We start from the raw sequence: 26683 nt of genomic DNA, 5'->3' as shown, positions 1-26683 counted from the left end.
AGTGGTAGTTGATGAGGTGCGTGTACTGTTAGGTAGATAGGTTGGTTATCAAGGAAGCAGTGGCTATACACCACTACACTCCACGACACCACTGATCAGGCAGGTGTATACTATCAAGAGGTGAAAATGAACAAAGAATCTTTTCTGAATGACTCTCTTAGTGTCTGGTACGCACCGGGTCAGACTGTCAAACATCTGAGTGCTCATGAATCTCCTACTTTTCCTACTCACTGATGTGATTGGGTACTGCTCACAGTGCCTGCAATGGTGAGTGAACAAGAAGGGATTAAATTGGGCTTGGGTGGAGATCTCCACCAGCCAAAGCCAAAAGTGCATTCACACCTCAGACGGTTGTTTTTCAGACTTTGGTGTGTTTATAAGCTTTAAAGGTCCAGACACACCAAAGCGACTTCAAAGAACAAGCAGCAACAAAAGCTCATTGTTTTGTCACCTCACATTGCCCATGTCTCGGCTAAAAAGATGCACATGAACACACAGCAAAGACTGCAGCAGTCAGCTAACCAGCACATAGGTTCTGTGCCTGTGTGAGAGAAAATAACTCTCCACACCAGCAGATGGTGATCATCTGTATTCATCATTAGAAAAGGGAAACAGGAAGACTGTCTTGACATTGGCCTGTTAGCACATTAACAACACAATCCAATGTTGAAAGAACAGGGCATATTTACTGTGTGCCGGTGACCAATTTGTGAGCAGTGATTGACACGACTGGCAGCTGCTCTCTCTGAAAATGGCCTGTGATTGGTCAAAGTCTCCTGTCACAGCCCAGATTTTCTAAAACCTAAAAGCAGAGCCAAGTGTTTTTTTCACAATGTAAAAACAATTGATTTGACATGACAGTTAAAACAAATGCTCTAGGAAAAGTATTGTATTTGCATCAAGTCAAAATTATTCAGTGTGGGCAAATGTTAAATCTGTTAAGGATCAGGAGGGAGAACAAAGTGGTTGAAGCCATTTCATGTTTTGATCATTAGTGATGGAGGGAGAACATATTAAAAAATGGTACCTGTTGTTAACTTCCTCTCAACAGGTGTGCTCAACCAAAAGTGACACCTGCGTGGGGGCGTACAGCGTCATGGAGGCTGAGGGGAAAAGCTGGCACCCTCATTTTACTATTGGATGATGGCTGGGAGCTACAGATCTCGGAGGAACAGTGGGCACCGATAGAACCGAAAATGATGGTGCCTCCTCTGAAGGTTGCCATTACAGTTACTGACATCACTATCACACAAATAAATGTTGTTGAACAGTGATGGCTACCTGTTGTTTTGACACGACCAATGTGTTAATGTTTGGTTTAGGTTTTTTTGTGTGTGTTTAGCCACAGTTATATATATATATATGTTTATATATTGCTATGTGTTACAAATTTGTTAACATTTTCACAATTCCTAAATGTATTTGCAGCCATATTCAGTCAGATTTAATATGGCTCAATGTTCATATAAATATGTTAAATAAAAATATATATCTGTGTAATGGTGGCCATTATTTCGTCTAGAATTTATTTTAGATTTTGAAAATAAAATTAAATTTAAATGAGCAAATCGTTAGCCTTTGCTCTTAACACATTTTCATATTACCTCAAATTGTTGCACATAGGTCAGTGTACTTTTTGGTCTTTGAATAGTCCTTTCTAAACCAGACATGATAAATAAATTGTTATTTGATTTTCATTTTAAAATAAAAAATGAAAAACAAGGCACTTGTAGTTTTCCTGGTCATAAACAATATAAACAAAATTGAAATACCACTCACTTTTCAAGTTCTCCATTCTAAAACATAAAATACCAAAAAAAAAAAAAAAAAAAAAAAAAAAACTGAATGAAAGAAAACACGGCAGTCTTTTCATTTTTCTGAAACCGGAAGATATTCTTCTTCGTTGGTCATGTCAAGCATGCACGGGAGTCTCCCATTTTGGGCATCTCTGATTTGAAAGTTTATTCTGCCAACAGAATATGTGTTGGGTGGCTGATGGTGACGTTAAGCACAGGCTTGAAATAAAATGATCAACTTTTCCTCCATATTTATCACAGACTGATATTTACAGAAGCAGGGAAAGACTTCGAAAGAGGTAAGATACTGAAATAGTTTGTGTTAGAACCTTTGTGGAATGTACTTTTTTCAAGACGTTGCATAAGAAACCATTGCCTTTAATGTCTCAACAAATATGAGGCAGGTGACAGGTGACCTCAATGCAAATAGGTTTTAATTGTATTCAATTAGATTATTATTTTGCAAAATAACAATTTTGTAGTCATAATAAGTATGTTTCAAAATGTAGTTGTACAATAAATTAGCACATCAATATATGACATATCAACAGTATAACAGACACACCTGATATATTAAAAAATATGAAAAACACATGCACAACCATAGCACTTGCAAAACTCAAATTCATAATGCCTAAACAGTAATTGTTTTTAAAATGGTTGAATAGGGGCATTGGTGGCTTGGTGCTAGAGCAGGCGCCCCATGTACAAGGCTGTTGCCGCAGCGGCCCGGGTTCGAATCCAGCCTGTGGCCCTTTGCTGCATGTCACTCCCTCTCTCTCACCCTTTCACACTTGTCTGTCCTATCAATTAAAGGCTTAAAATGCCCCCCCAAAAAAATGGTTGAATAAGACAAAGCTCAACAATATATGTTTTATCACCATCAGTAGTAGGAGGTATAGCTGTAAGTGCAAAAGATGCAGTGTTGAGTAATTGAGAAATCTGCTCACACTCTATTTTTTACTTATTCTTTTTTTCCTCTCTTTTTGTTATAAGAACAGTACACAGATAATAATGTGAAGGGTATGACATGCAAAAGCCTCTCCCCGTCACTGCCTATACAACAATAAAAAAATTAAATAAATAAATATAGTATAACATGGAAGATATTTCAAATATATCTCGAAGTATATTAATCAGTCTAATGTAGAATGTGCGTGTTTGTCGTTTTGGAAAAGGGTGTTGGGGGGTAAGGGGGATGCCAGTACCAGCAGGCTCAAAGGAGCACTTGAACCACTTTGGTGGGATGACCCAGTGGCTGAACAAGCTGCCATTTGCCACAATTTGTCAGATAGCACTGCAGGGGAAGATGGCTTTGATTTTGCCCATTATCCTCCTCTCTGCCACTGTCTCTGGACTATCCAGTTTCAGCGTGATCACAGGGTTTGCCTTCCTTACCAGCTTTTTTAAATCTCTTGGCCCCACCAGCCTTGATGTTACCACCCCAGCACAACACAGCAAAAAACAGTGCACTGACTACTACATACTGGTCAAAGGTCTTCAGGGGCCCCCTGCACACACTGAATGGACTGAGTCTCCTCAGGAAGAGCGTGTTTTGAGAACAGTACAGTTCTTCATTGATTTTGAGTCCACCCTCTCAATTTCCTCTCCCTGGACCCACATTCCTCTGGTAGATATATCTTGTAAATATTGAGTTTCAGGTGATTGTTGTTGCACCATGTCATGAAGCCCTCTATCAGTCCTATGTTCTCTTCCTTGTTGTCTTTGCTGATGCATCCAACAATAGAGGAGGCAATGGAAAACTTTTCAACATGACAAGAACCTGACTTAACAGATGTCTGACGTGATGGTATTTCACCTGCCTGCTCAATCCGTATTTGACAAGCGGTATATTAAAGGTCATTAAAATCTGTTCTGTCTGCCTTTGGTGCTGCAATGAGGGTCCTACCACATCGTGACAACAGGTATTAAAAAACAATGACAGAGAAATGCATAGCCTATGTATTTTTACTATCATGAATATGTTATTGCAAAACAGAGCTCCACTACTTGACCCCTGTCTCGGGTGAGCTCGGTGAACAGTCTTTTGTTTTGTCTCCATGGTAGTGGGTAGAAAGTCCTGATAGTGTGTAAACTGAATGCAACAGTACGTAAATCACTTTATAAGGGCAGCTGCAGTACTTGGTAAAAGTAAAAAAGAAAGTATGTAGTAAAACGTATGTAGGCATTTTTCGTCTTTCACCTGATGTGCTCATTTAAGCAGTAGGACTTTTTTTTTTTTTTTCAAATTTCATGCCTCAAAGCTACTAACCAGTGTTCTAATCATGACTCAGCTCTTTCAAACAGACATACAGATGATTCTGATAAGCTGATTAAACCTCCATCAGCTCCTGCTTGTCTCTGTAACACTACTACTACAACCACCTCTCCTGCACATTTTCTGATTAATGACTTCTTTGACATACTTTTTAGAGAAAGAAACCATTCAAATGCCAAAATGTTCAGTTCTTTAAGGACATTCACACTTCATTTTTTCTACTTTTTTTGCTTTTTAAAGTATGAAATACTGCTACTGCTGCTACTAGTAGTAGTGTAGTAGTGGTAGTACTGCTTCTACTCCTTCTCCTGTACATTTTGATTTTGATTATTTACTACTCCTACATACTTTTAGATAGAGAAACCATTAAAATTTCAAAACGTCGAGCTATTTTTCTCTCCTTAATGTAGATGATAAACTCCTCGCTAAGGCCTTAGCTTGTAGAATTGAAACTGTTTTACCCTCTATTATCTCGACGGACCAAACAGGGTTTATTAAAAATCACCATTCATATACAAACATACGGAGACTTCTCAACATCATTCGATCCCTGGCACATCTTTCTAGCTCAGAGATGGTTATTTCGCTTGACGCGGAAAAAGCTTTCGACCGGGTTGAGTGGGGTCATCTATTTTTTACACTGAACCAATTTGGATTTGGAGAAAAATTTATTTCCTGCAAATAATGCAACACCTATGGATCTATCAATGCTACTGAACACTTTGTCTATCATCACTGAAAACAGAATGGGACTAACTATACTTCCTTGAGGGGTTCCATTTTCCACTAAGTGCTTAGCACTACACGCTTTTCCTACTCTTACCAATATTAATCTATCCATTAAAAAGTTTCTAATCCATACATTCTACCACTTATTCCTATTTGATATAACTTAATCATTAAACCTTGTTTCCACATCATATCATAAGCCTTCTCCACATCAAAAATTTAGCCATTGAACTCTTTTTTAATAATTTGAGCTTAATCCTGTAATCCTTCCTTTTCTAAATCCACTTTGATGATTCTTTAATAGTTCTTATGTTTCTATGTGATACCTCAGTCTTTCATTTATCACTTTTTTCCATAGTCTTTCCTATATGTGAGGTCAAAGCTAATGGTCTATAACTTTCTGCCAAACTTAGATCTTATCTGGCTTACATATGGGAACAATAACTGACTGTTTCCATTGTTAGGGTAAATATCCTATTTCCAATATTTGACTACCGTATATACTATTAATAATATTTCTTTACTCATATCACTTAAATTTTTAAACATACAATAGCTTATTTAGTCTTTCCCTGGCATTGTTTTCCTAGCCTTGTTCAGTGCACTATTTAGCTCTTTTATTGTAAACATCATATTTATCGCACTCCCATCCTCCATATCATCTTGCAGTGCTTCTATGTTTCTTGCTACTGTTCTCTCTCTCTGTCTCCTGCTCCTAGAATAATGCTGCTTATTTCTTCATTGAGTTCATCAATGTCTTGGTTTATATTTACCTTTCTTAAGTTTCCTTCAGTTGTTATTATAAACTTATTCCAGTCAGCTTTATCAAATATCCATCTTCCTTCTCTCTCATCCTGTTTCATTTCCTTCCTTATTTCCTTTCCTTTCCACTCCTGTGTTTATAAATACTGGGTTATGATCCCTTCCTATAGTGCTTCCTTTATGTACTTACTACCTAGTTTTCCCAGCTAAAGATTGTGATACCAAGGTGATATCTATTGCTGATTCTGTTCCCTTCCCCAAATCCTCCCTTGTGCCTGACCCATCATTTATACATGCCAATTCTTTTTCCTCCATTACTTCCTCATAATTTCTCCATTTAAATCTTCTGTCTCTCCCCATACTGTGCTGTCTCTCCCCATACTGTGCTCTGAGCAGTACAGTCACCATACCAGATGATATTTCCTCTCCAGTGATGCAATATTGCTTCCAGATTGCGTTTCTCTAATCTTTTGAATGAGTTATAAAAACTGATTACCTTCACACTTTCCCTCTTGTCCCATACAGAACTTCAATAACTACTAGCTCTTATTCTTGAATCGTCCTTAATACTCTATACTTTATACATTCTTTAGCAAATACTGCACACACCCCTCCATTTCCATTGACTCTGTCTTTGTGTATGCCAGTGTTTCCCTTAATTATGAAGTCCATTGTTGGCTTGAACCATGTTTCCTGTATGCATATGACATCTGGTTTCCTTTTTAATTTGTTGATATAGCCTTTAAACTCCTGAACGACTCCTAGCGTTCCACTGAAGCAATAACATTATGGTATGATGACAGAGGCTCCCTCTGAGGTCCCTTCTCCTTGACAAAGATCTGCATGTATCTTTTCCCATGATAGGTCTTTCATATTTAGGAATTTGGCTGCTGCCTTAACTATGATTTTGTTTTGTTTTTTCTGTCTTGGTTTTTGCTTGTTCTGAGCAGTTGATGACGTAAGTGAAAAATAGCACTTATCTGTCCATCACTATTCCTGTGTTGTTGTTCTGAGTTTGTCCTGGTCCTGCTGTTGTATTGGGCTTGGTCTTCTTTCACTGTTGTAGATCTTTACTGCTTCTGCATATGTTATTTTCTGCTCTGATTTCAGTTGCTGAATCTCTCCTGCCTGCTTCCTGACTGTGCCCCCTCCATAAGCTGCTGTGTGGTTTCCTCTGCAGTTATCACATTTAATCACATCATTGCTACTACATTTTCTGTGCATATCTTCACCTCCACGTCTATCGCATCTCTGCTTTCCTCTGCATACATTAACAGTATGACCATACCGCTGACAGTTTTCCAAATATCTTAGTGTTGTGATTATTTTATTTCTGGTGTCTTTGCGTTAGGTAGGAAATGTGTGTGTATCCCTAATAAGATCAACCAAATATAGTATCCCTGCATGATCTAATCTGTAGCATTTAATTTACTCACCATCATCCAGTGTTTGAAGAATATTTCTCCGACCTCACTGTGTTTCCACCATTTTCTCCTCTACTTAAGAAACTCTTAAGCCTCTTAAAAGTCCTCCTCCCTGCTCCTAACAGTTTTTCACCTTAGGAGCTCTTAGAAGTTCTGAGATACTCTGTAAATAACTTTTATCTTTACAAGGACCTAGTCTTAACTTTAAGGGGAAATTCGAAGAAAATGTCACAATATAAGAATTTTCTTATACTTTTATAGTTAGGAGCTACTCTTTGTGCTAGGAAGCTTTGTGAATATGGCCCCTGGACTTTATTCAAAAATATAGAGTGAATAGTAAACTCTTGTCTGCGGAGGGCAGCCTTACGCTTTATTAGCGTACAGCCTGCCGGGACTTTATTAGAAGAAGAAGAACAAGTTACAGCGGAACCGGATATTACTCTTTGAGCAATATGGCGCTTTACATTAGCAGAAACAGCGGTGTCCGTGTGTTGTTAGTGAGAAAGTGTGTGTGACCTCCAGCGGTAGTGATCCACCAGGGCCTCTGTATGTCTGAATGGACTTTTTCAGTTAGTGCTTTTCCTCTGACTCATCTCCCGTTAGGCTACAAAGCTATTAAAGTTAGCTTAGCATGCTAGCTAGAAACAGACTGACGGGGACGGAAGTTAGCAACACAGCGCTTGTCAGAGTGACTGATTGAGAGCAAACATTGTTTTTGACGTGGAGAAAAAGTTTGTGTCATTGTGTGAAAAAATGCCTAAAGCCCAAATGCTGAGAGCGTTGGTGAAGCAGCGACTAACTGCGGCTGCTGAAGAGATATTTGGGCTGTTTGAAAGAACGATAGCAGAGTACGAGGAGGAACTTTCTAGATCAAAACAGGAGAACGAGCGACAACGGAAACTACTGGACGCTGTTTTCAACCCTCGGCTTCAGTTACACAGAGCAGGTTTGTTCATTAAACAAATTCATTATTAAGCATGTAAGGGACTGTTCTTTACTTATCGTAGAAGGGAGTGGCTGGAGTGTGACTGCGTTTTTTGACCCTCCTTGACTTCAAATATTTTTCCTTGAGCCTTGTAAAAAGCCTTGTTTTTTTTAACTCTTGCTGTGTATGCTGGTCAGTCCTTGTAAACAGTTTCATGAAAAATAATGTGATGGGGTGGGGTGTAGTTGAAATCGCTACAAAAGGGCTTTATTACCATCAAGGGAAACGAATGTTTACATTTCCAAAGCAAGCTGACATGAAAAATGGTGTAATTTTGGCAAGTTTTACGGAAAACATGCTTTAAGGCGGGTTTGGAAGGCTTATTTTTTATTTTATTTTTTAATCGGCGGTAAAATAAATACAGTAAACAGCCATTTAAATTTGTATCCCCCTCCCCTAAGTCAAAATAAGACTCCTTCCAGTGTTTAAAATTATTGGACGTGCCTCCCCTTTTTTGCACCACCCCTCCCCCTTAATAAGTAACAAACAGTCCCTAAATGCAAAATTATTTTACTGGGTAATAAACATTGATAGACACTGATATCTATTTTGGCTTTAACACTGATTTATACATTGAATTCATAGTTTTCTTGTCAGCGGTTTCCTGGTGGTTTGGGCAGCACAGTGGTGCAGGTGCAGTGGTCAACATTATCGCCTCACAGCATGGGGGTTCCTGGTTTGAACCTGGGGTGGGGGAGCCCTTCTGTGTGGAGTTTGCATGTTCTTTCTGTGTCAGCGTGGGTTTTCTCTGGGTGCTCCGGCTTCCTCCCACAGTCCAAAGACATGCAGGTTAATTGGTGATTCTAAATCATCCGTATGTGTGAATGTGAGCGTGAATGGTTGTCTGTCAGTCTGGTGACCTGTCCAGGGTGTACCCTGCTTCTGGCCCAATGTCTACATAGAGAAGGGGCTCCTAAAAGTCAGCTCAGAGCAGTGTGAAGGAGGGAGCACGGGAGTATCAACTGGACAGAAAAATAGTAAGGGAATATGGGACACTGGAGGGACAGGCTGGGCAGCGGGACCTCATGAGGAAACGATTTATGCTGATACGTGTTATAAAAAAGAAAAGAATCCAGCTTCTGTTGTCACAATGCATATGCAAATGTCCACTTCAACTCAAGGATGATCTGATTAGTTTTTGGTGGTCATAGGTCAACGGTCAGCGTTATTGTGACCTTGTTTGTCTCATTCTTGTGAACGTGATATCTCAAGAATGCCTCGAAGGAATTTCTTCAAGTTTAATACAAATGTTCACTTGGACTTAATGATAAACTGATAAGATTTTGGTGGTCAGGGGTCAAAGGTCAAGGTCAGTGTGACTTTGCATCCATCACATTCACATAAACGGAATCTCAAGAATAGCTTGAAGGAATTTCTTCAAATTTGGCACAAACATCCCCTTGGATTTAATGATGAACTGATTAGATTTTGGTGGTCATAGGTCAAAGGACAAGGTCAGTGTCACCTCATCTTTCCTATTCTTGTGAACACAATATCTCAAGAGTATGTTGCGGGTATTTCTTCACAATACATGTTTTTAGTCATAGCTCTAGAATTCTTATGCTAATTATGACAAAACTTCACACAAATGTACAATAGGATAAAATGAGAAAGTGATGATTTTTTTCTTTTTTTTATCCAAAAGGTCAAAGGTCAACTTTACTGTGACACCAAGGGTGAGGGGGCTTTATTGTGTGTATTGATTGCACACTAAAGTCTATCGCATCATGTCCTGCCAGCTTCAAGTGTTTTACCTTTATAGTATCGACACAAGTGGGTTGACAAAGAATTGACCAGAGCTCCAGATTGCTTTCCTGGCCCAGGTTGGGAACAATTTGCCACAACGAATTACAATAATCAAGCTGAGAGGTAACAAAAGCATAGATAACTTTTCCCAGGTCCTAATGAATAAATAAAAACAGCTGTAATTTTGCTAAAATTTTGACCATAAACTGCTCTTCTCAACACAACTGACTTCCATTCCATTTTCATCCGCTTATCCGAGGCCGGGTCGCGGGGGCAGCAGGTCAAGCAAAACACTTCAGATGTCCCTCTCCCCAGCAACGCTTTCCGACTCCTCATGGGGGACTCCAAGGCGTTCCCAGGCCAGATGAGATATGTAATCCCTCCAGTGTGTTCTGGGTCTGCCCCGGGGCCTCCTACCTGTGGGACGTGCCTGAAACACCTCCAGCGGGAGGCGCCCAGGAGGCATCCTGATCAGATGCCCAAATCACCTCAACTGACCCCTTTGGACGTGAAGGAGCAGCGGCTCTACTCCGAGCGTCTTCCGGATTGGGACAACTGACTTGTTTGTTAAAATTCAGTTAAGCATCCACCAAGACACCAAGATTTTTAACAGTATTGTGCAAGTTTGCAGATAGGTACCTAAGCGCCTTAGTTAGACTGCTGACAGAGCTAGGAGGACCAGACGTGATCCCTTTGGTTCTGTTTTCATTTAGTTGGAGGAAGAATTTCACCATCCAACATTTGAAGTCATTTAGATATTTAAAGGGCTTTTCCAGTGAGCAGGCGCTGTCAGGTGTAACTGGTAGATTAAATTGTGTATTGTCTGCGTACTAGTGATACACAATGTTGTGTCTCTGAAAGATGCAGCCGAGGGAAAGCATGTATAATGAGAATAAGAGAGGGCCTAGAAGTGAACCTTTGGAATGCCACAATGGATGGGAGCATGAGATGAGGAACGCTTTCCTATAGTGACTGAGAAGGCTTTTTCTTTCTGGTAGGATATACAGATTGTAGCACAGGACCCTGCAGACCCACTGCGTCCTCCAGGCATTTTAAATGAATGTCATGAGTAAGACGTAAATGGCACAGGGATAAATCAAATGGGATGACAAATCTCAGCTGAATCTTTAGTTTGAAATATTCAGAACTTTGGCTATAGAAAAGGTGAATGGTGACGTCAAGAGATTGATAAGAGACTTGATACTTTTGAAGCCTTCAATAAGGAGTTTGAGCTGTCTCTGTGTGTATTAATGTCTGTGTGTGTGTGTGTGTGTGTGTTAACTCTTTCCAGCAGATGTCCAGCAGCTGTTGGTTAAAGAAGAGGTTCCCCCTGAGCAGCAGGAGTTGACTGCCAGTGTGGACCAGGAGGACCCAGAGCTCCCAGACATTAAAGAGGAACAGGAGGGAGAGCAGCTTCAAGGGCTGGAAGAGGCTGATATCAAGTTCACACTCACTTCTGTCCCTGTGAAAAGTGAAGAAGATGATGAAGAGAAAGCTCAGTCGTCACAGCTTCATCAAAGACAAACTGAACAGATGGAAACAGAAGCTGATGGAGAGGACTGTGAAGGACCAGAACCAGCCAGGAACTCAAAGCTAGATACACATTTACAACCAGATACCGATGACAAGACTTCACACTCTGAACCTGCGAATGATGACAGTACAGATTGGGAGGACACTCAGGAACCTCAGTCAGGTTTAAACCTGCTGCAAAATATTGAAGTACCTGTAAGTGACATCGAATCTAATACTGGAAAAGCATCAGTTAGCTCCTCTGAATGTGCTACAAGCTTTGGCCACAAGGGACATCCGCAGGAACGCACTGGAATCAAAACAGGGGAGAAACCATTTAGTTGTTCAGTTTGTGGCAAAAGATTCACACGACAAGATCATCTAAGACGCCACTTCACTGTCCACACAGGGGAAAGACCATTTAGTTGTTCAGTTTGTAGTAAAAGATTTGCACAGAAGGGACAGCTGAAACATCACCTGATTGTTCACACAGGGGAGAAACCATTTAGTTGTTCAGTTTGTGGTAAAGGATTTACATCCAAGGGAGACGTGAAACGACACTTCACTGTCCACACGGGGGAGAAACGATTTGGTTGTTCAGTTTGTGGTAGAAGATTCGCAGATGAATCGAATCTGCGACGACACTTGAAAATCCATGCTAAGCAGAAACTTTGGTTTGGTTGTTCAACTTGTGGAAACGATTCACACAAAAGCCACACCTGAAATATCACCTGACTGTCCACACCACAGACTGTATATAGAGATGAACAGTATCTCTTCATTTCCTCCCACTGTGCAAAGATGAAGCCAAAACATCCAGGATATGGCAGCTGCTAGCTAGCACTGGTGATGTCATCTAGAGCTAGAGTCTGTGCAGTAGTATTCTCCTTAGTATCAAGTTCTGTCTATATACCTGTCTGACCTATCACAAGTAGTGCCAATGATCACACCGGTTGGCACAGATAGCTGTCAGTCATGTCACACACACACACACACACACACCCACACCCACACCCCCTCCCTCTTTTTATAACACAAACAGGAGGATGTGAGGTTTACAACCTCTACTGCAGCCATTCACCATGGCGATCCAGATGTTCTGGCTTCACTATGGGGAGCTGTCATGTCGTACATCTTGATTATATAGTCAGGGTTTCTCACACATGAAATCATTTGTGGCAGCCTGTCTTGATATCAGCATTTGCATCCACATATTGATTTTCTACTTTTGGAGATTGACCATTAATTTGGAGCACTGCTGGAATATATCCCGTTCAGTTATTCAGAGCTCCGCGCTCCCGGAGCGCAGCACATACTTTAGGCACAGACGGAGCAGCAGAGCCATAGACTGGAAAAATAATGGATTTAGCTACCGTGAAGTCACCCAATGGTTTTTTGACTCCCATTTTGAAGCCTGTAGTTTGGCATTTTGGCTGTAGCCGTTTTGGGTTTTTGGAGCCAGTAGTATCCACAGTGAAGCTGTGGAAGGAACAAGGGGTGGATCTGACAGAAACTGAGGACTGTTCAAATCTCTACCCCGCGACTCAACTCACAAAGCTGTTACTGAGGAGAAAAAAAACAAAAAAGTCATGAAGAGTTCCGCCTGTGCTGTTTTATGGACCCGCAAAAACCTCAGAATTCAGAGAGGGGACACAGAATGATGTGCCTCCCCCAGCCGTCAGCTACCACCACACATAGATTCTAATTCTGTGGGAAACAATGAGTATGTTTACATGCACACTGATATTCCCCTAGTATACTGAGTATGACAATATTATGAATTTGGTACAGGTTAGCATGTTTTGTTTTCAGATTAAGACGTGGGATATGTCAGTATTACTCAGGTTTTAAAAGCATCATTTGGACATGTATACAGCATTCAGAATATGTGTCTCAACTTGGGTTTTTACCACAGTTTGCAACACATGGCCTCTTGACTGTCTTGTCAGCTCTGTGCGTTGTCATGGAGATGTTAAACAAAAACCAACTTGCCAACAGTTTGCAGGGCTGGTGCAGAGATGCATGCCCAAAGAAAAAGCCCACATTTCTGTTTGGAAGAGGAAATACACCCACTTTCAAACATTATGTAAGACTTGCATGTAGGATCTTATGTGCAAATATCACAAGATTGACCTTTTCAAGAAGGTGGTTGAAGGAATGAAACAATGAGGTTGTGTTGGTAAGGTCTAATAAGTCAGCCACTGGTAGGAAACTCATGGCTGCATGTAAATGGGAATATTATTGGAATATTCATTTTCATGTAAAGAGTTTAGGAAAATTTTCTTTGTCAGAATAAGGGCAAAACTGGAATATTTTGTACATGTAAACACAGTGAATGGTACAGTTTATGGTCCACATGGGAGAAACTAATTAGTTACAGCCTTTGTGATAAAAGATTCACTTGGCTCCGTCTTTTAAAAACACGTGTGTTGGTGAGAGCGAAAGAAATACGTGAAGCTGCAGAGATTTTTTTTCCAGCAGAATTGAAGGACTGAGGGAAAGACTTGATTTAACAATGATTAGCTAAAAACTGTCAGACCTTTTCCCCTTATACGGACTCCAGAATACATCTTTTCAGTTAAGATGAAGCTACACAATGAGGACTGTGCAATATATCGATATTGTATCGATATGGTGATATTAGACTAGATATTGTCTTAGATTTTGGATATCGTAATATGGTTGGTGTCGTCTCTTCTTGGTTTTAAAGGCTGCATTACATTAAAGTGATGTAATTATCTGAACTTACCAGACTGTTCTAGCTGTTCTATTATTTGCCTTACCCACTGAGCCATTATATCCACATTAATCATTACTGATGATTATTTATCAGAAATCTCATGGTATAAATATTTTGTAAAAGCCCCAATAGTCAATAGTATCATCAGAGTATCACATCAAGGTATTTGATAAAAAATGCTGTGATATTTGATTTTCTCCATAACATCATCCCTATACACAGTCACAATAAGCTTGTTTGTATTTGCCTTTACATTATGTAGTCATTTTATGGCGCTGTGCCTTTTGGTATTACATGTAATGTTTGATTAACCTGTTCAGAACCCAAATATGTTCTAAACACAAAATAAACATTGTAATGGTGGATTTCTACTCTAAATGCATTAGCATGATTAGGATACTTTATTATGTGTTATTTTTTCTGTCCATTTCAGTGGACGAGGAATCTGAATGCAGACACCACCTAATAGTTAAAATGACAATAAATGGTCATAACAGACCTTTTTTCAACAGAATACATGAGTTTTCAAGCCTATTTTAACTCTGATGCAATGTGTATTTTGAGAGTTGTTCTTCAATTAGGCATCTTTGTCCTGGGTCTTGTGTGTAGACTTGTTACAGATGTTTTGTAGCACCATATGTAATCCCTTTTTGATTGTTTTTATGGATTTGTTTTTTCTAAATTCTGTGTTTTACATTTTTGTCTTTAGAAAGGGTGTGTAATGATGTGATGAGTGAATAAAATTTTTAACAATTCAATAAGAAGATTTTCCAAATCTATCTAATCTAATGAATACCAGTGAATTTGATGTAACACAACAATTAGGGTTGGGTCGGTATGACAAAAAAAAAAAACGGTCCGGTTTTTGTAAAAAAAAACGCATCAAGTCGGTAATACCGGATTTTCGCCACTTGGTGGCGCAATTGACTCATTTAAAATAAAAAAACGACCTTAGGACAACAAAGTGACAGTAACAAGTTGTTTCTTTTATTCCTTACAAATAAATTTTGCAGCTTACTCAATCAGTGCAAACAAGGGTTGCCTCCTTTGTCTGGCTCAAAGCCAAAGTGTTGCCATAGTGGCGCATTCCTTGATTTTGTCGAGACTAAACTGTCCGCGATTATCGACTCTCCGTCACTATTAAACAAACTCCAGGCTACAGTAGAGGCGCATGCGCACTTGCACCTCCTTGATCAGTCCTCTCTCTCTCCTGCTTGCTGTGCGCTTGGCGAAGAGGCAGACACGGGTGCTCACAGAGTCGGGCTTACTATAAGCAGAGCGGACTACGTGTAAAAATGTCTGTGTAAAATCCCAGCGATGTGAAAAATACATGCCGAACAGTCTTTTGTGTGACACTGGTGTGCGGAGCGAAGTCCGCGTGGTCGTGCTTTGCGCGCACAGGGCTTGCGGACGTCCACTTTTACCGGGCGGACCTCCGCGGTGTCCGCTCCGCGTACGTTCTGCCCGAGTATGCGGTCCGGTCGGTCTCAAAAAATAAAACCCGGTCCAAGACGGAGTACCGAACCGAATTGGTATTACCGAGAACCGAACAAACCCTAACAACAATGCACAATTTTTATATATCAGAAAAAGTGCTTCAGCACAGTTATACAAAAGAATTCCATCTGTTTTCTTAAAGTGCTTCATATCTGACCTTCATATTGTTTAGCTGTTAGTACATTTACGTGACATTAGAGAAAATCGATTAATTGTGTTAGTCTGACTAAAATCGAACTTTTAGAATGCATGTAAACATGTTAGCCCGACTGAAATCGTACTAAATCAAATTTCTCAAAGTCGAACTAACATACCCAGATAACGTGATTGGGAGCTGAATTCCTCCCGCGTGTATACAGTCAATCAGACGCAAACTGGCCAAGGCGCTCTGCGTGTGCTCTACAGTTTCCACTCAGGGCTTTGACTCAGAAGTCGAATAGCATTAAATGCGTAACAGAAAAAGAAGCCAGTAACAATGTGGCAAAATCTACATCATTCCAGAGCTGTGCATTTTTGGATGGATGAAATGTACAGAGCTGTAAAGTTGTCCACCATGGTACCAGTTTGCTGCTAGGTAACAGTAGCAAACTTGTTTGATGGTTGTTTGGTTTGTGACGTAATAGGTCAACCGGGAAAAGGTCCAATAGTATCAAGCCATATTGTCCTCTGCAGGAGTGAATAAACGTTGGAAAACAATATCTTTGATTCCTCATCTGTCCATGCCCCTTCCACAGATGTTAAATAGGCTCTGCAAGTATAAATCTGCTTTACCACTTTTTAAACTGTAGCCAACGGGGCATCGGTAGCGTAGTGGATAGTACCGGCACCCCATGTACAGAGGCGATGCCTTGCTGCAGTGGTCACAGGTTGTCCATTAAAGGCAAAAAGCCCAAAAAAATAATCTTTAAACTGTAGCCAACTAGGGCTGGGGGATATGGACAAAAAATCATATCTCAGTATTTACAGGCTGACTGCCAATACACAATATATATAGGAGCCAAATATGTTATTGGGAGGTTTGCTTCTGACTGTAATTCACTGTGTGGGCATTGGGGGGCGCTGTACTGTCACCTGGTGAGTTCAGGTATGTTAGGATGTGACCTCACTATGATCATCAGGTGTTTGACCCGGAAGGGCAAAAGGTTTTTGACCACTGTGGCGCTAACTGTCGGCGTTTTCTTTGTTTGATCAGTTGTTAATAAATCCGAATAAATGTTCGTTATAATGCACCAGAAGACCAGCGTCTGGACTCTTTTACTGAGCATCAAGAACGGTAACGTTAGGGTGAGAAACCAGTAAGTTAGCAAGGCGCGTCAACCAGGTTACTCTGGGTCAAGTATCTCAGTAGCTAGAATAAGACTTAGCTCCTATAATAATATATATCTCAGTATTTTCTATGAAATGGGCTACATTGTCAGTTGCAAGTCAAAGCTACATTTGAGATGTCACAAACACTTCTATAAGAACAGAAGTGCTCAAAAGTTCCCTGTTTGAAAATATACAGCTGCACAACATGTAAATAAGAAATGATAATAAAATAAATAGCAGGGCTGTGCGTTAACTTTTTGCACACAGATAGATACAGAAGATAGATAGTAAAAAATAACATCTCACGTGTTTGCTTGCAAATAACTTTTTTTTCACTTTATTTATAGCTATTTACATGAATGAATATATAAAACATTTTTCTATCTTTTTCTGTTCATCTCTCTGTCTCTCTCTCATTCCTGGTCCGATCCCTGTGGGTGGAGTTACAGTCATTGATTGGTCATTAAAGTATGAAAATAATTTCTCCTGCTTACAGTTAATGTGAAATCATGACAACCATAATTCCTGATCTCCACCGAGTAGTTGCCTGAACTGAACCAAACTAACCATCAAGGTGGCAGAGCAGAAAATGTTAATATGAATCACTGACAAATGTCGATGTCTAGTGTTGTAACACCGTCTCCACGAAATTACATTTATACAGTACTTATTTAGAACAGCAAGTTGGGGAATGTGTTTTAAGTCAAAATAATGTGGAAAATTTGAAACTGATTTTTCTTTTCTGTTGTTGATATACACACACACATGTAGCAACTAAAGCAAACTTTTTTAATATTATGTTTAAGTGCTCATAAAAGCCCAAATCTGAAATAGGCCTATTTCTTTATCAATGGATACATTATATTTTTAAATCTATTATGTTAAAAACTAACTTTGGCAGAGAAGTGTGTGTTCATGGGAAGCCTTCAGTCGTGGCAAGAAGCTGGTTGAGAAAATATGCTTTCAGGCCTTTAAGGTTTGGGAGTATCATGGTTGTGGTTTAATACTGAGTCAACAGCGAGGTCACATTATCATGTTTTTACCCAAACAACCATCTTCCCCTAAACTCAACTGAGGAGATTCTGTTGTCTAAACCTGATCACACGCAGGAGTCAAGATGCAAACCCTGCTCTCTGGTGTCAACGTCCTGCACCCTGTGCACTATCCATCCACCCTGATGGTAGAATCAGCAAATATTTTGACAATCAATTTCTTGTTAAAGTCATTAATTTAAGCAAAAATGCTCCATTATGAATATTTACCGCAATAGTACGAAATTTGACAATGTCAACTTGGAGTTTTGAAAAAAGGTGCCTGTGTCCACACAGTGTTTTTTTTTCTTTTCTTTTTCTCAGTGCTGGTGTCTTTTTCCAGTTGTTCCCAGTGACGGCACTCCGAGTGCTACTAGTCGAAAATAACCCCTCCTTTAGCTACTATCTACTGTCACAACAAAGACAGAGAAGCCCATGTGTGGGAGCAAGTTGGCTGGCAGACACTGAAAGTTGCTTGTTGTTAACTGTGTAGTCTGTTTTCTGTTAATGTAGCATTACGCTAGCAACCTAGTTAATCAGAAGATTATTCGGTATGAAAATAATTGTTAGTTGCAAGTGAATGTTATTTAGGCAATGATTTCTCATAAGCACGTAAAAGAAAAAACAAGTTGTGTATATATAAAGGTAATTTATAGGAGACAGGTAGGTGCCAATAAAGGAGTCAGAAAAACACTCAGATGGGTGAGTTTTTTTTTTAAATCAGTGACAAACATCATATCTTGTTTTTATTTTGGAGGATTTGTTGGCCGATGTCTCTGCTCCTCTTTGAGCTCTTTCCTCCCTCTCCTTCTTACTCCCTCACTGCTCTCCCTCCTGCTGTCCGTCTTTGTTGATGACGTTTTTGAAGAGCGTGAGCAGTGGCCTCTGGCTGCGTTCATCCCAGCTCTTCATGAAGCCACCATAGCGTTTGCTGGCCGGCGGGCCACCCCAGCGGAAGTGCTTCATCTTGTACCCGCCGTCTTTCTTTTCATGGATGTCACCTGGGAGCTGCTCCTGCTCGTCTTCTGCCACCTCCTGCGCCTTCTCCTCTTCCTCTGCTGCAAGCAGCTTGCTGGTGAGCTCCCGCCTCCTCATCTCTCCGGGGAAAAGCTCGGCTGACTCTTCTTCTACGCCGTTTGAGGTGTAGACTTTGACCGGGCGGCGCTTTCGTCCAACAGGCTTCCCCCAGCGGAAATGCTCCATGGAGTAGGAGCGCTTGGCCTGAGGAGAGGAGGGGGAAGATAAAAGAGGGAGGGGAGGCAGAGAATCGAGATCTGATAGAGGAACGGGTTGGAGGTGGTTGTCGCCTGGGATGACAGGTGTCTCTGCGGTGAGGTCGGAGCGACAGAGCTGGATACATTCCTGCAGGAGAGGACAGAGATGTATTGTTAATATATGAATGGAGAAGAGAATGAAAAAGTTGTTCAGCAACAAACTGAAGACATTGTCTCATTAAAAGCCTTATGGCAGCAGGCAGAAAAGATTTTCTGTATCTCCTTACATTTTGGTGGGATCAGCTTGTCACTATGTGTGCTCTTCCAAAAAACCTCTAATGCATGGAGTGGTGATCTGGGTATTCGCCGTGAACACCGGCTGTTCACTGACAATTGGAAGTGCTCCGCTTTCACCAACGGTCATGAAAAAAAAATGTTACCCTGGAGAATAATTAACAAGGAAACACTTCTTCTTCAGGGCAGGCCCAGGCAGGCTACACAGTACGCAGGCTACTTTCCCGCAGCTGCTGCCTCTCTATTGGACTCTGGTACTTCACATTACTCACGAGCCTTTTTTTTTTCCAAAGTAAAATTCACATTCAGGGCTTTTCAGAAAACATCCGGGGCTTGAGCCCAAGTAGCCACCCCCTAGCCCCGCCCGTGGGCCATTCTCAGCGGTCAGACAGGATTCATTTTAATTTACAGGGTTGGTACCTGTGATATTCCACAGGCTAATCCAGCAATCCAATCCAGGGTGACATGCAGTAAAGGGCTGCAGGCTGGAATCAGGCCCGCAGGCACTGTGGCAAGGACACTGCCTTTGTATATTGGATGCCTGCTCTACCCAAGCCACCGGGGACCCCAGCAAATTCTTATTCATAAGGCTCTTCTTGGTCTGTTACCTTCTACCTAGAGATCCACACCCTACAAACAAGTATTGTATGTTACTGTCTTCACTTGCAGGACTTATTCTTACTAACTGTCCCTAAAGTTCAAACTGAACTGGGAAAAAAGGCGCTCAAGTATGCTGCTCCTTCAGCTTGGCATTACTTGCAAATTTGCCTGAATCTTCAGGAGTTGGTCTCATTTGACACATTAGAAATGTTTCTAAATGAAGCAGGCACATGTGCCTGTTGTTGTTTTAAATGATAGAAGAGTTTTTATCTTTTATATCTTATTGTTTTTGTGAGTTCTTTGTTTTTATTCTAAATTTGTCATATATTTGCTTTATTGTCTGCAACTGTTATTTGTGCTGCTGCCTGTCTTAGCCAGGACACTCTTGAAAACGAGATTATTAATCTCAATGGGTCTCATTCATGAAATGTTAGTAAATCTGTGACTAGATTTGCACATGAAAAACCTTGGTACTAAAATCCTACACCAGATTCATGAACGCTGTAGAAACTTGGATCTGAACGTACATCCTGTCGAGCTGTGAACATGGAGCAAACAAAGAGAGAGAGAGAGAATAACGTTTCCGTCACTGAGACTGAAGTTATTTTAGGTGAAGTGGGGTTGAGAAAAACATTTTATTTTCTTCTGTTAGTCGTGGTGTGACAGGGACAGGTGAACCAAAGGCCTGGAAGGAGGTAACGGGTGCTGTTGACTCCGTGTCCTGTTTTGTAAGAACCAATGAAAATGGTTTCACATGAAACTTGATGCAAAAACTTTGTTAAAGTGTGTTATTTGCCCAATAACTGCATTTGAGTCAAGCCCTGCCCCTCCCTCTAGTTTCCCTTGTGGCAGCCGTATGCAAATCAAGCGCCCTGCAGAGCATGTATCAAAGGCATCTGAGTATTGTGAACATAACAGAGAACAATATGAAATAAAATTGTAATTTCTGATAATAACAAGCAAGCATTTATGTGCAATATCTTGATTACACAAGCACTACAAGCGCCTTAGTACCTATGAAAAGGTTGGTGCTACTAACATGTTTATGAAACACACATAAATTCCCCTCTGCAAACAGTTTGCACACAGATTTGTACTGCTCATGTTTAATGAATGAGACAACGAGTTTTGCTCCAAAAAATAAAAATAAAATGGGGGGCAGCTTGGTGGTCATGCATTTAAGGTTGCGTTCTGCAATAAAATGATCACGATAGTTATGTCGATCTTATAGCCTGTCATACATTAGCAGTAAATGCAACAACAGGCAGTCAGTCTGTTGCCTGACTTCTCTGCTCTCTGTTGCTGCCTGTTTGCAGGAGGGAGGGGCTATGGTCTACACAGAGTGGACAGCAATATTAACTTCAGAGCAGAGCCTACAGTGAAAGCAGTGAAACAGAATGTAGGAATCAGTTTTACTAGGGTCAGTGATGCTAATTATCCACAAGTGTAAGTATAATCAATTTTCAACCAGTTGAACAAGCACAACACAAAGTTGCATAAAATGTGGCATCTTCGGGCCCACTCTGCCCACAGGAACTTGTTCCCTCCTCTTAATCCACATGCAGTTTGTTTTACACAGCCATGGAGCTTGTAACATTAAAGTGCTCAAAGTAAAACTTTTTCACCCAAAACTGAGGAAAGTGTTGACAAAAACGCCAGCACCATGTCAATTATATGGAGGTCATAAACGATGATTCACAGATTAAAACGGTCTGCAAAATACGCCGTTAGTTGATGCCCCATTTCCACCGAGCAGTACAATATGGTTCAGTTCAGTGTAGTACGCTTTTTTTTCCATTTTCACCATGAAAAGACATGGATGGTACCAAAAGAACCGTTCCGTACTGTCCCCCATTTTTCTTCTGTCCTCTGTAGCGGTACCTAGCATACAGATCTGGTACTAATTTATTTAACCACTATTCATACCGTGGTGAATTTTACATCCATTAGTAAACTACAACTACAATGAAAGGATGTTTTGCTGCCTCTTGCAGCAGCTGTAGTCTGAGAAAAAATAACTTAATTCACTGGGCTGACTGCCACCAACTTTTAGGGTGAAATGTTTATTTGTAATGTTACTCAATGCATGAGTAGACGATGTAAATCATTTGACGCACCTTAAATTCAAATGTGACGACTTTGACCATTCCATTAGCTTTTGTTGTCTGCTTCGATGACATACACTTTTAGTAACAAGTAAACCTTCAAGCGTTTAAAAATATGTATTAATTTCGACCGGATTATGAGAACTGCGTCTATTCTAATCCTCACGTGGAGGGAAAAAAAAAACGCTGTAGAGTGTCGTTCCTGTGGGCTACGGACAGCTGCACTTACCTGAGAAGGACTAAATGCACAAACCCACTATTTTTAAATATTCCATCGGGAGAGACTCTCACCGCAGCCTGTTTTATTTTCTTCTGAAAATGTCGGCGTGCAGCCTCGTTTAGTAGATGATGAACGAGGCTGCAGACTTTCATGTATGAGGAAATACACTGAGTGCTGGACGAAGCAGTGACTGACCATCAACCACACCATTATTTTAATGTGTTACAAAACAAGCTAATTTGTGTTGTTTGTTTGTTTGCAAAGTTAAATTTACATTTACTCCATGACCTAACTGGACGCAAGTGTCAGACTATCACGCTATATTGGATGCTATCTATCCAAACCTGATCCATTAATATGGAACTCCAACACGTCATGTAAAGAAACCATCAGCTGTGGTCTCAGAGTAACCATTAAGAAAAGACGGGTGAGTATGTACTTCCTCGTTATTCATATTCACAACAATACTATCGCGGGTGTAGCTCCCATGTTGTATCATACCACCCTCTCCACTCTGTAAAACAAACTAGCTTGTTTGCACCCCCCACAATTCTTACCAGAAACATTCATCTAGCTGTTGATCTTTCTCCAGCCAGATGACAACTTATTTAGGTTTTTTTAGTAAAATGAGGAGGTATCCTTGTCGCTCACGGGCAGTTAGGACAGTCCAAAGAAATCAATGCAATCAAACTGATTTAGCCACTGATGCTTGCTCGAGTTGCATCCAGTTAGGACGTGGTGTTAGATGTTATTCAGTTTTATCTGATTACAAAATAAATTCTAAATCAAGATGTGTTTGCACGTTTACTGCCTATGTTATTTTGTGTCATGTAAAATAAACAATATTCTTAAGTTTAACTAATGAACCCTCTTGTTTCTTCCCATTTTAGTAAGTAATGATACTCTTTAAACTGGCATCATTATCAAATTATACATTGTGATAAATATCAATTTTTTACTATACGGAAAAAAATATTGTTATTTTTACCATCGTCCAGCCCTAGTTTAAGGTGCCTACCAAGAAACACATTTTCTGTCTTCTGTCTGCTCTGTGCAACTTTTTACTCAAGGTTTTGGCTCAACAGTCATAATGTGTGTCTCTGCATTTAGCAGAGTCTTGTCATAATTGTGAGGTTGCCAGGCAACCAGGGTGATACCCACAGATGCTGCACAGACGTTCTGCTGGGAAGAGGAAAGTGTTTTTTGTCCAGAACAGTTTAGGTGCATCTATTAATCTAATGAGATTCAACATGTTCATTAATGAGCTGTAGGTGTTTATAGGTGTAGTTCTTACCATTGGACAGAACCAGGCTGTTTCCATCTGCCTCCAGTGTGTGTGTATGTGTGTGTGTGTGTGTGTTAGTTACCATCATGCTGCCCTCAGACTTGACCTCCTGACAGCTCGGATGTTCCCAGCACTGACTGACAGCTCCTCTGACCACGCCCACCACCGCCACAGCCACCAAAAGCCACGCAGGACACATTCCCCTGCCGACCAATCAGAAACAGCAACATACATTCTTATCTTTTTATCACTTTATCATTTATTGATGTTAATTCTTATTTCCAAAGCCCAATAATGGTTTTTAATTCACTTTTATTAATATAGCCGAGTATCACAAATCACAATTTTTTAAAGATATAAACAGAAAAAAAAATCATTCCTCTACTAATAATTACTACAATTACTAATAATTATTTAAAAATATTTTAACATAATTGATCCTTATTTGCAAAACATGCCCACAGCTACAATACATTCACAGCAGAGAGACACACTAAATAAAATTGTACATTTGAATATTTATTTTAAAAAAAGAAAAAGAAATGACTGGAATAAAGCGGCAAATGTATGTCATGAAATATTTGATTTTTAATCACCTAAGATTTTCTTTAATGATCACAAAATAATTTATTTTTTTTAATAGATTAAGATCACAAATTTGTTATCATTAAAAAACATTATGTACATTTTGTTACGTATATAGAGATAGAACAGTGATACACAACGCTATTTCTAATGACCAGAAAAATAGTGGTGAGATAATATTTTCAAAAATCATTTCGCTTGATCACAACAGAAGACATGTTTAAATGTTCCCTTTGTTTTCTTAGTACAAATAAAAAGGTCACAGATCACATAAACACAAACAGACACTGAAACAAAAGAAAATTTAGTTGTCTAGCTATTGTTTATTTTGTCTCTTCTTAAAAAGCTTTTACTTTTTAAATCTATTTATCTATTGTCTTTTATACTATATTTGGATTCTTCTTATTTCTTCTAACTTATGTTGATTCCTTGCTCATCTTTAAAGTTTGACTTCTTTAGATATTCGTTTTTACTTCTATTTTAGGTTGTTTTATATTTCATATATTCACACATTTTTATGTTTTTGTTTTCATCATTTGCTTCTTTTTGTTCATTATCTTATGTTTGCCTTTTGTAATCACTTTTTTTGATGCAATATGCATTTATGTATTATTTTTTATTATTAATTTAGTTATTTGTTATTATTGTTATATTATTTTTTCTTTATTTTACCTTTATCCTATTTCTCAATGTATCAGATGTTTTATTTAATTAACAAGTAGATTACAGAAAACACAGCTTTTAAATATAATTTAAATTAAGAAATTGAGGTTCAAAAACATAGATTGTAAATAATAATAATAACAATATATAAACAGGAAGTGAGGATACTCACCACGCTGTCCTGTCTGTCTCTCTCTCTGTCTAATGTTTTCTCGTCGTTTGGCTGTTGGACAGATTTCTGTTGTTTCCCTTCACTTTTGTCCGTCCAACTGACCACACGACTTTATATCCTGTCAGCCAAGGACACACACACACACAAATGATGACGTCATTACCTGAAATCTCCCCATCATTCTCATTCATGCTTGTAAACACAGACAAAGCTGCATGAAAAGGGACAATCGATGAAATATCACTCCCTGTTCCACCCACACACACCATCATCATCATCCTCATCATCATCACTCTCCAATGAGAAACCTCCTAACCCAAAAACTAAGCTTTCCAGAATAACGAGTCTGCAGCCACATAAGCAGCTCTGAGGCTGTCATGTTCATTTTGACAAAAAAACAGACAACAGAGATATTAGTCAATACTCCACTTTGGTCCAGTCTGAAATATCTAAACAGTTATTAAATAGACTGCTGAGAGAGTTCGTACAGAAGACATTCCCCAAAGGACAATTATTTTATATTAGGGACCTTTTGTTGTTTTTCCTGTAGTTTTTTGGCCCCCACGTGTGGATGTCTTTTAAGGTCTTGTCGCTGCTTTTTAGCCCCCAAATGTGGGTGTTTTTCAGGGACCTGGCACTGCTTTTTAGCCACCAAATTTTGGTGACTTTTAGGGACCTGTCCCTGCTTTTTAGCCCCCAAATGTGTTTGTTTTTTAGGGTCCCATCACTGCTTTTTAACCCCCAATTGTGGGTGTTTTTTAGGGGACCTGTCCCTGCTTTTTAGCATCCAAATCTGTCTGTTTTTTAGGGACTTGTCACCTCTCTTTGACCCCCAAATGTGGGTGTTTTTCAGGGACCCGGCACTGCTTTTTAGCCACCAAATTTTGGTGTTTTTTAGGGACCTGTCCCTGCTTTTTACCCCCCAAATGTGGGTGTTTTTTAGGGTTCCATCACTGCTTTTAACCCCCAGATGTGGGTGTTTTTTAGGGTCCCATCACTGCTTTTAACCCGCAAATGTGGGTGTTTTTTAGGGACTCTGCACTGTTTTTTAGCCCCCAAATGTGGGTGTTTTTTAGGGTTCCATCACTGCTTTTAACCCCCAGATGTAGGTGTTTTTTAGGGTGCCATCACTGCTTTTAACTCCCAAATGTGAGTGTCTTTCAGGGACCTGGCACTGCTTTTTAGCCCCAACATTTTGGTGTTTTTCAGGGACCCATCACTGCTTTTTAAACCCCAAATGTGGGTGTTTTTAAGGAGCGGTCACTGCTTTTGAGCCCTCAAATGTGGGTGTTTTTAGGGACCGGTCACTGCTTTTGAGCCCCCAAATGTGGGTGTTTTTTAGGGACCCATCAGTGCTTTTTAACCCCCAAATGTGGGTGTTGTTTAGGGACCTGTCACCGCTTTTTAGCCTCCAAATGTGGGTGTTTCTTAGGGACCTGTCACTGTTTTCCCACTGGCTTTTTAGTCTCCAAATGTGGGTGTTTTTTTCATCATGACTCTCCAATGAGAAACCTCCTAACCCAAAAACTAGGTTTTCCAGAATAACAAGTCTGCAGCCACATAAGCAGCTCTGAGGCTGCCATGTTCATTTTGACAAAAAAACAGACAACAGAGATGTCAGTCAATACTCCACTTTAGTTCAGTCTGAAATATCTAAACAGTTATTAAATAGACTGCTGAGAGAGTTCGTACAGAAGACATTCCCCAAAGGACAATTATTTTATATTAGGGACCTTT

At 39.9% G+C, this 26683-nt stretch overlaps 2 protein-coding genes across 7 annotated transcripts; one reads left to right on the top strand and one right to left on the bottom strand.

Annotated features, from left to right (window-relative positions):
- Positions 1–7430: 7430 nt before the first annotated feature.
- LOC117263730 (uncharacterized) lies at positions 7431–16699 on the top strand. Of its 6 annotated transcripts, none has more exons than XR_004502201.2 (3): positions 7799–7935; positions 9620–9843; positions 9980–11151. XR_004502201.2 is itself a non-coding variant. In XM_033637348.2 (2 exons), the coding sequence occupies exons 1-2, from the start codon at positions 7743–7745 to the stop codon at positions 11953–11955; spliced, it is 1134 nt and encodes a 377-aa protein (XP_033493239.2). In that variant the 5' UTR covers positions 7431–7742; the 3' UTR covers positions 11956–16699. The 6 variants fall into 6 exon arrangements, 2 of the variants coding, with proteins under 2 accessions (XP_033493239.2, XP_033493238.2); XR_013493643.1 differs by having other exon boundaries at positions 9620–10282; positions 11015–11150; XR_013493642.1 differs by having other exon boundaries at positions 9620–10297; positions 11012–11148.
- Positions 16700–18507: 1808 nt separating this feature from the next.
- LOC117264099 (pro-opiomelanocortin-like) lies at positions 18508–25097 on the bottom strand. The gene is made up of 3 exons (XM_033637918.2): positions 24947–25097; positions 23609–23729; positions 18508–19170 (listed from the first exon to the last, which is right to left on the bottom strand). Exons 2-3 carry the CDS (start codon positions 23723–23725, stop codon positions 18628–18630), a joined length of 660 nt encoding a protein of 219 aa, XP_033493809.1. The 5' UTR covers positions 23726–23729; positions 24947–25097; the 3' UTR covers positions 18508–18627.
- Positions 25098–26683: the final 1586 nt, after the last annotated feature.

Source organism: Epinephelus lanceolatus, chromosome 16 (assembly GCF_041903045.1).
Source record: "Epinephelus lanceolatus isolate andai-2023 chromosome 16, ASM4190304v1, whole genome shotgun sequence".
Lineage (NCBI taxonomy): Eukaryota > Metazoa > Chordata > Actinopteri > Perciformes > Serranidae > Epinephelus > Epinephelus lanceolatus.
This window is presented reverse-complemented; position numbering and strand designations above follow the sequence as displayed.

What these genes read in the sequence shown, in the direction of transcription:
- LOC117263730 (XM_033637347.2), top strand. Translation starts at nt 7,743, where the DNA reads ATGCCTAAAGCCCAAATGCTGAGAGCGTTGGTGAAGCAGCGACTAACT. An exon ending in GCTTCAGTTACACAGAGCAG is followed by an intron (nt 7,936 to 11,011) that starts GTTTGTTCATTA and finishes AACTCTTTCCAG; the next exon opens with CAGATGTCCAGCAGCTGTTG.
- LOC117264099 (XM_033637918.2), bottom strand. Translation starts at nt 23,725, where the DNA reads ATGTGTCCTGCGTGGCTTTTGGTGGCTGTGGCGGTGGTGGGCGTGGTC. An exon ending in AGTCTGAGGGCAGCATGATG is followed by an intron (nt 19,171 to 23,608) that starts GTAACTAACACA and finishes CCTCTCCTGCAG; the next exon opens with GAATGTATCCAGCTCTGTCG.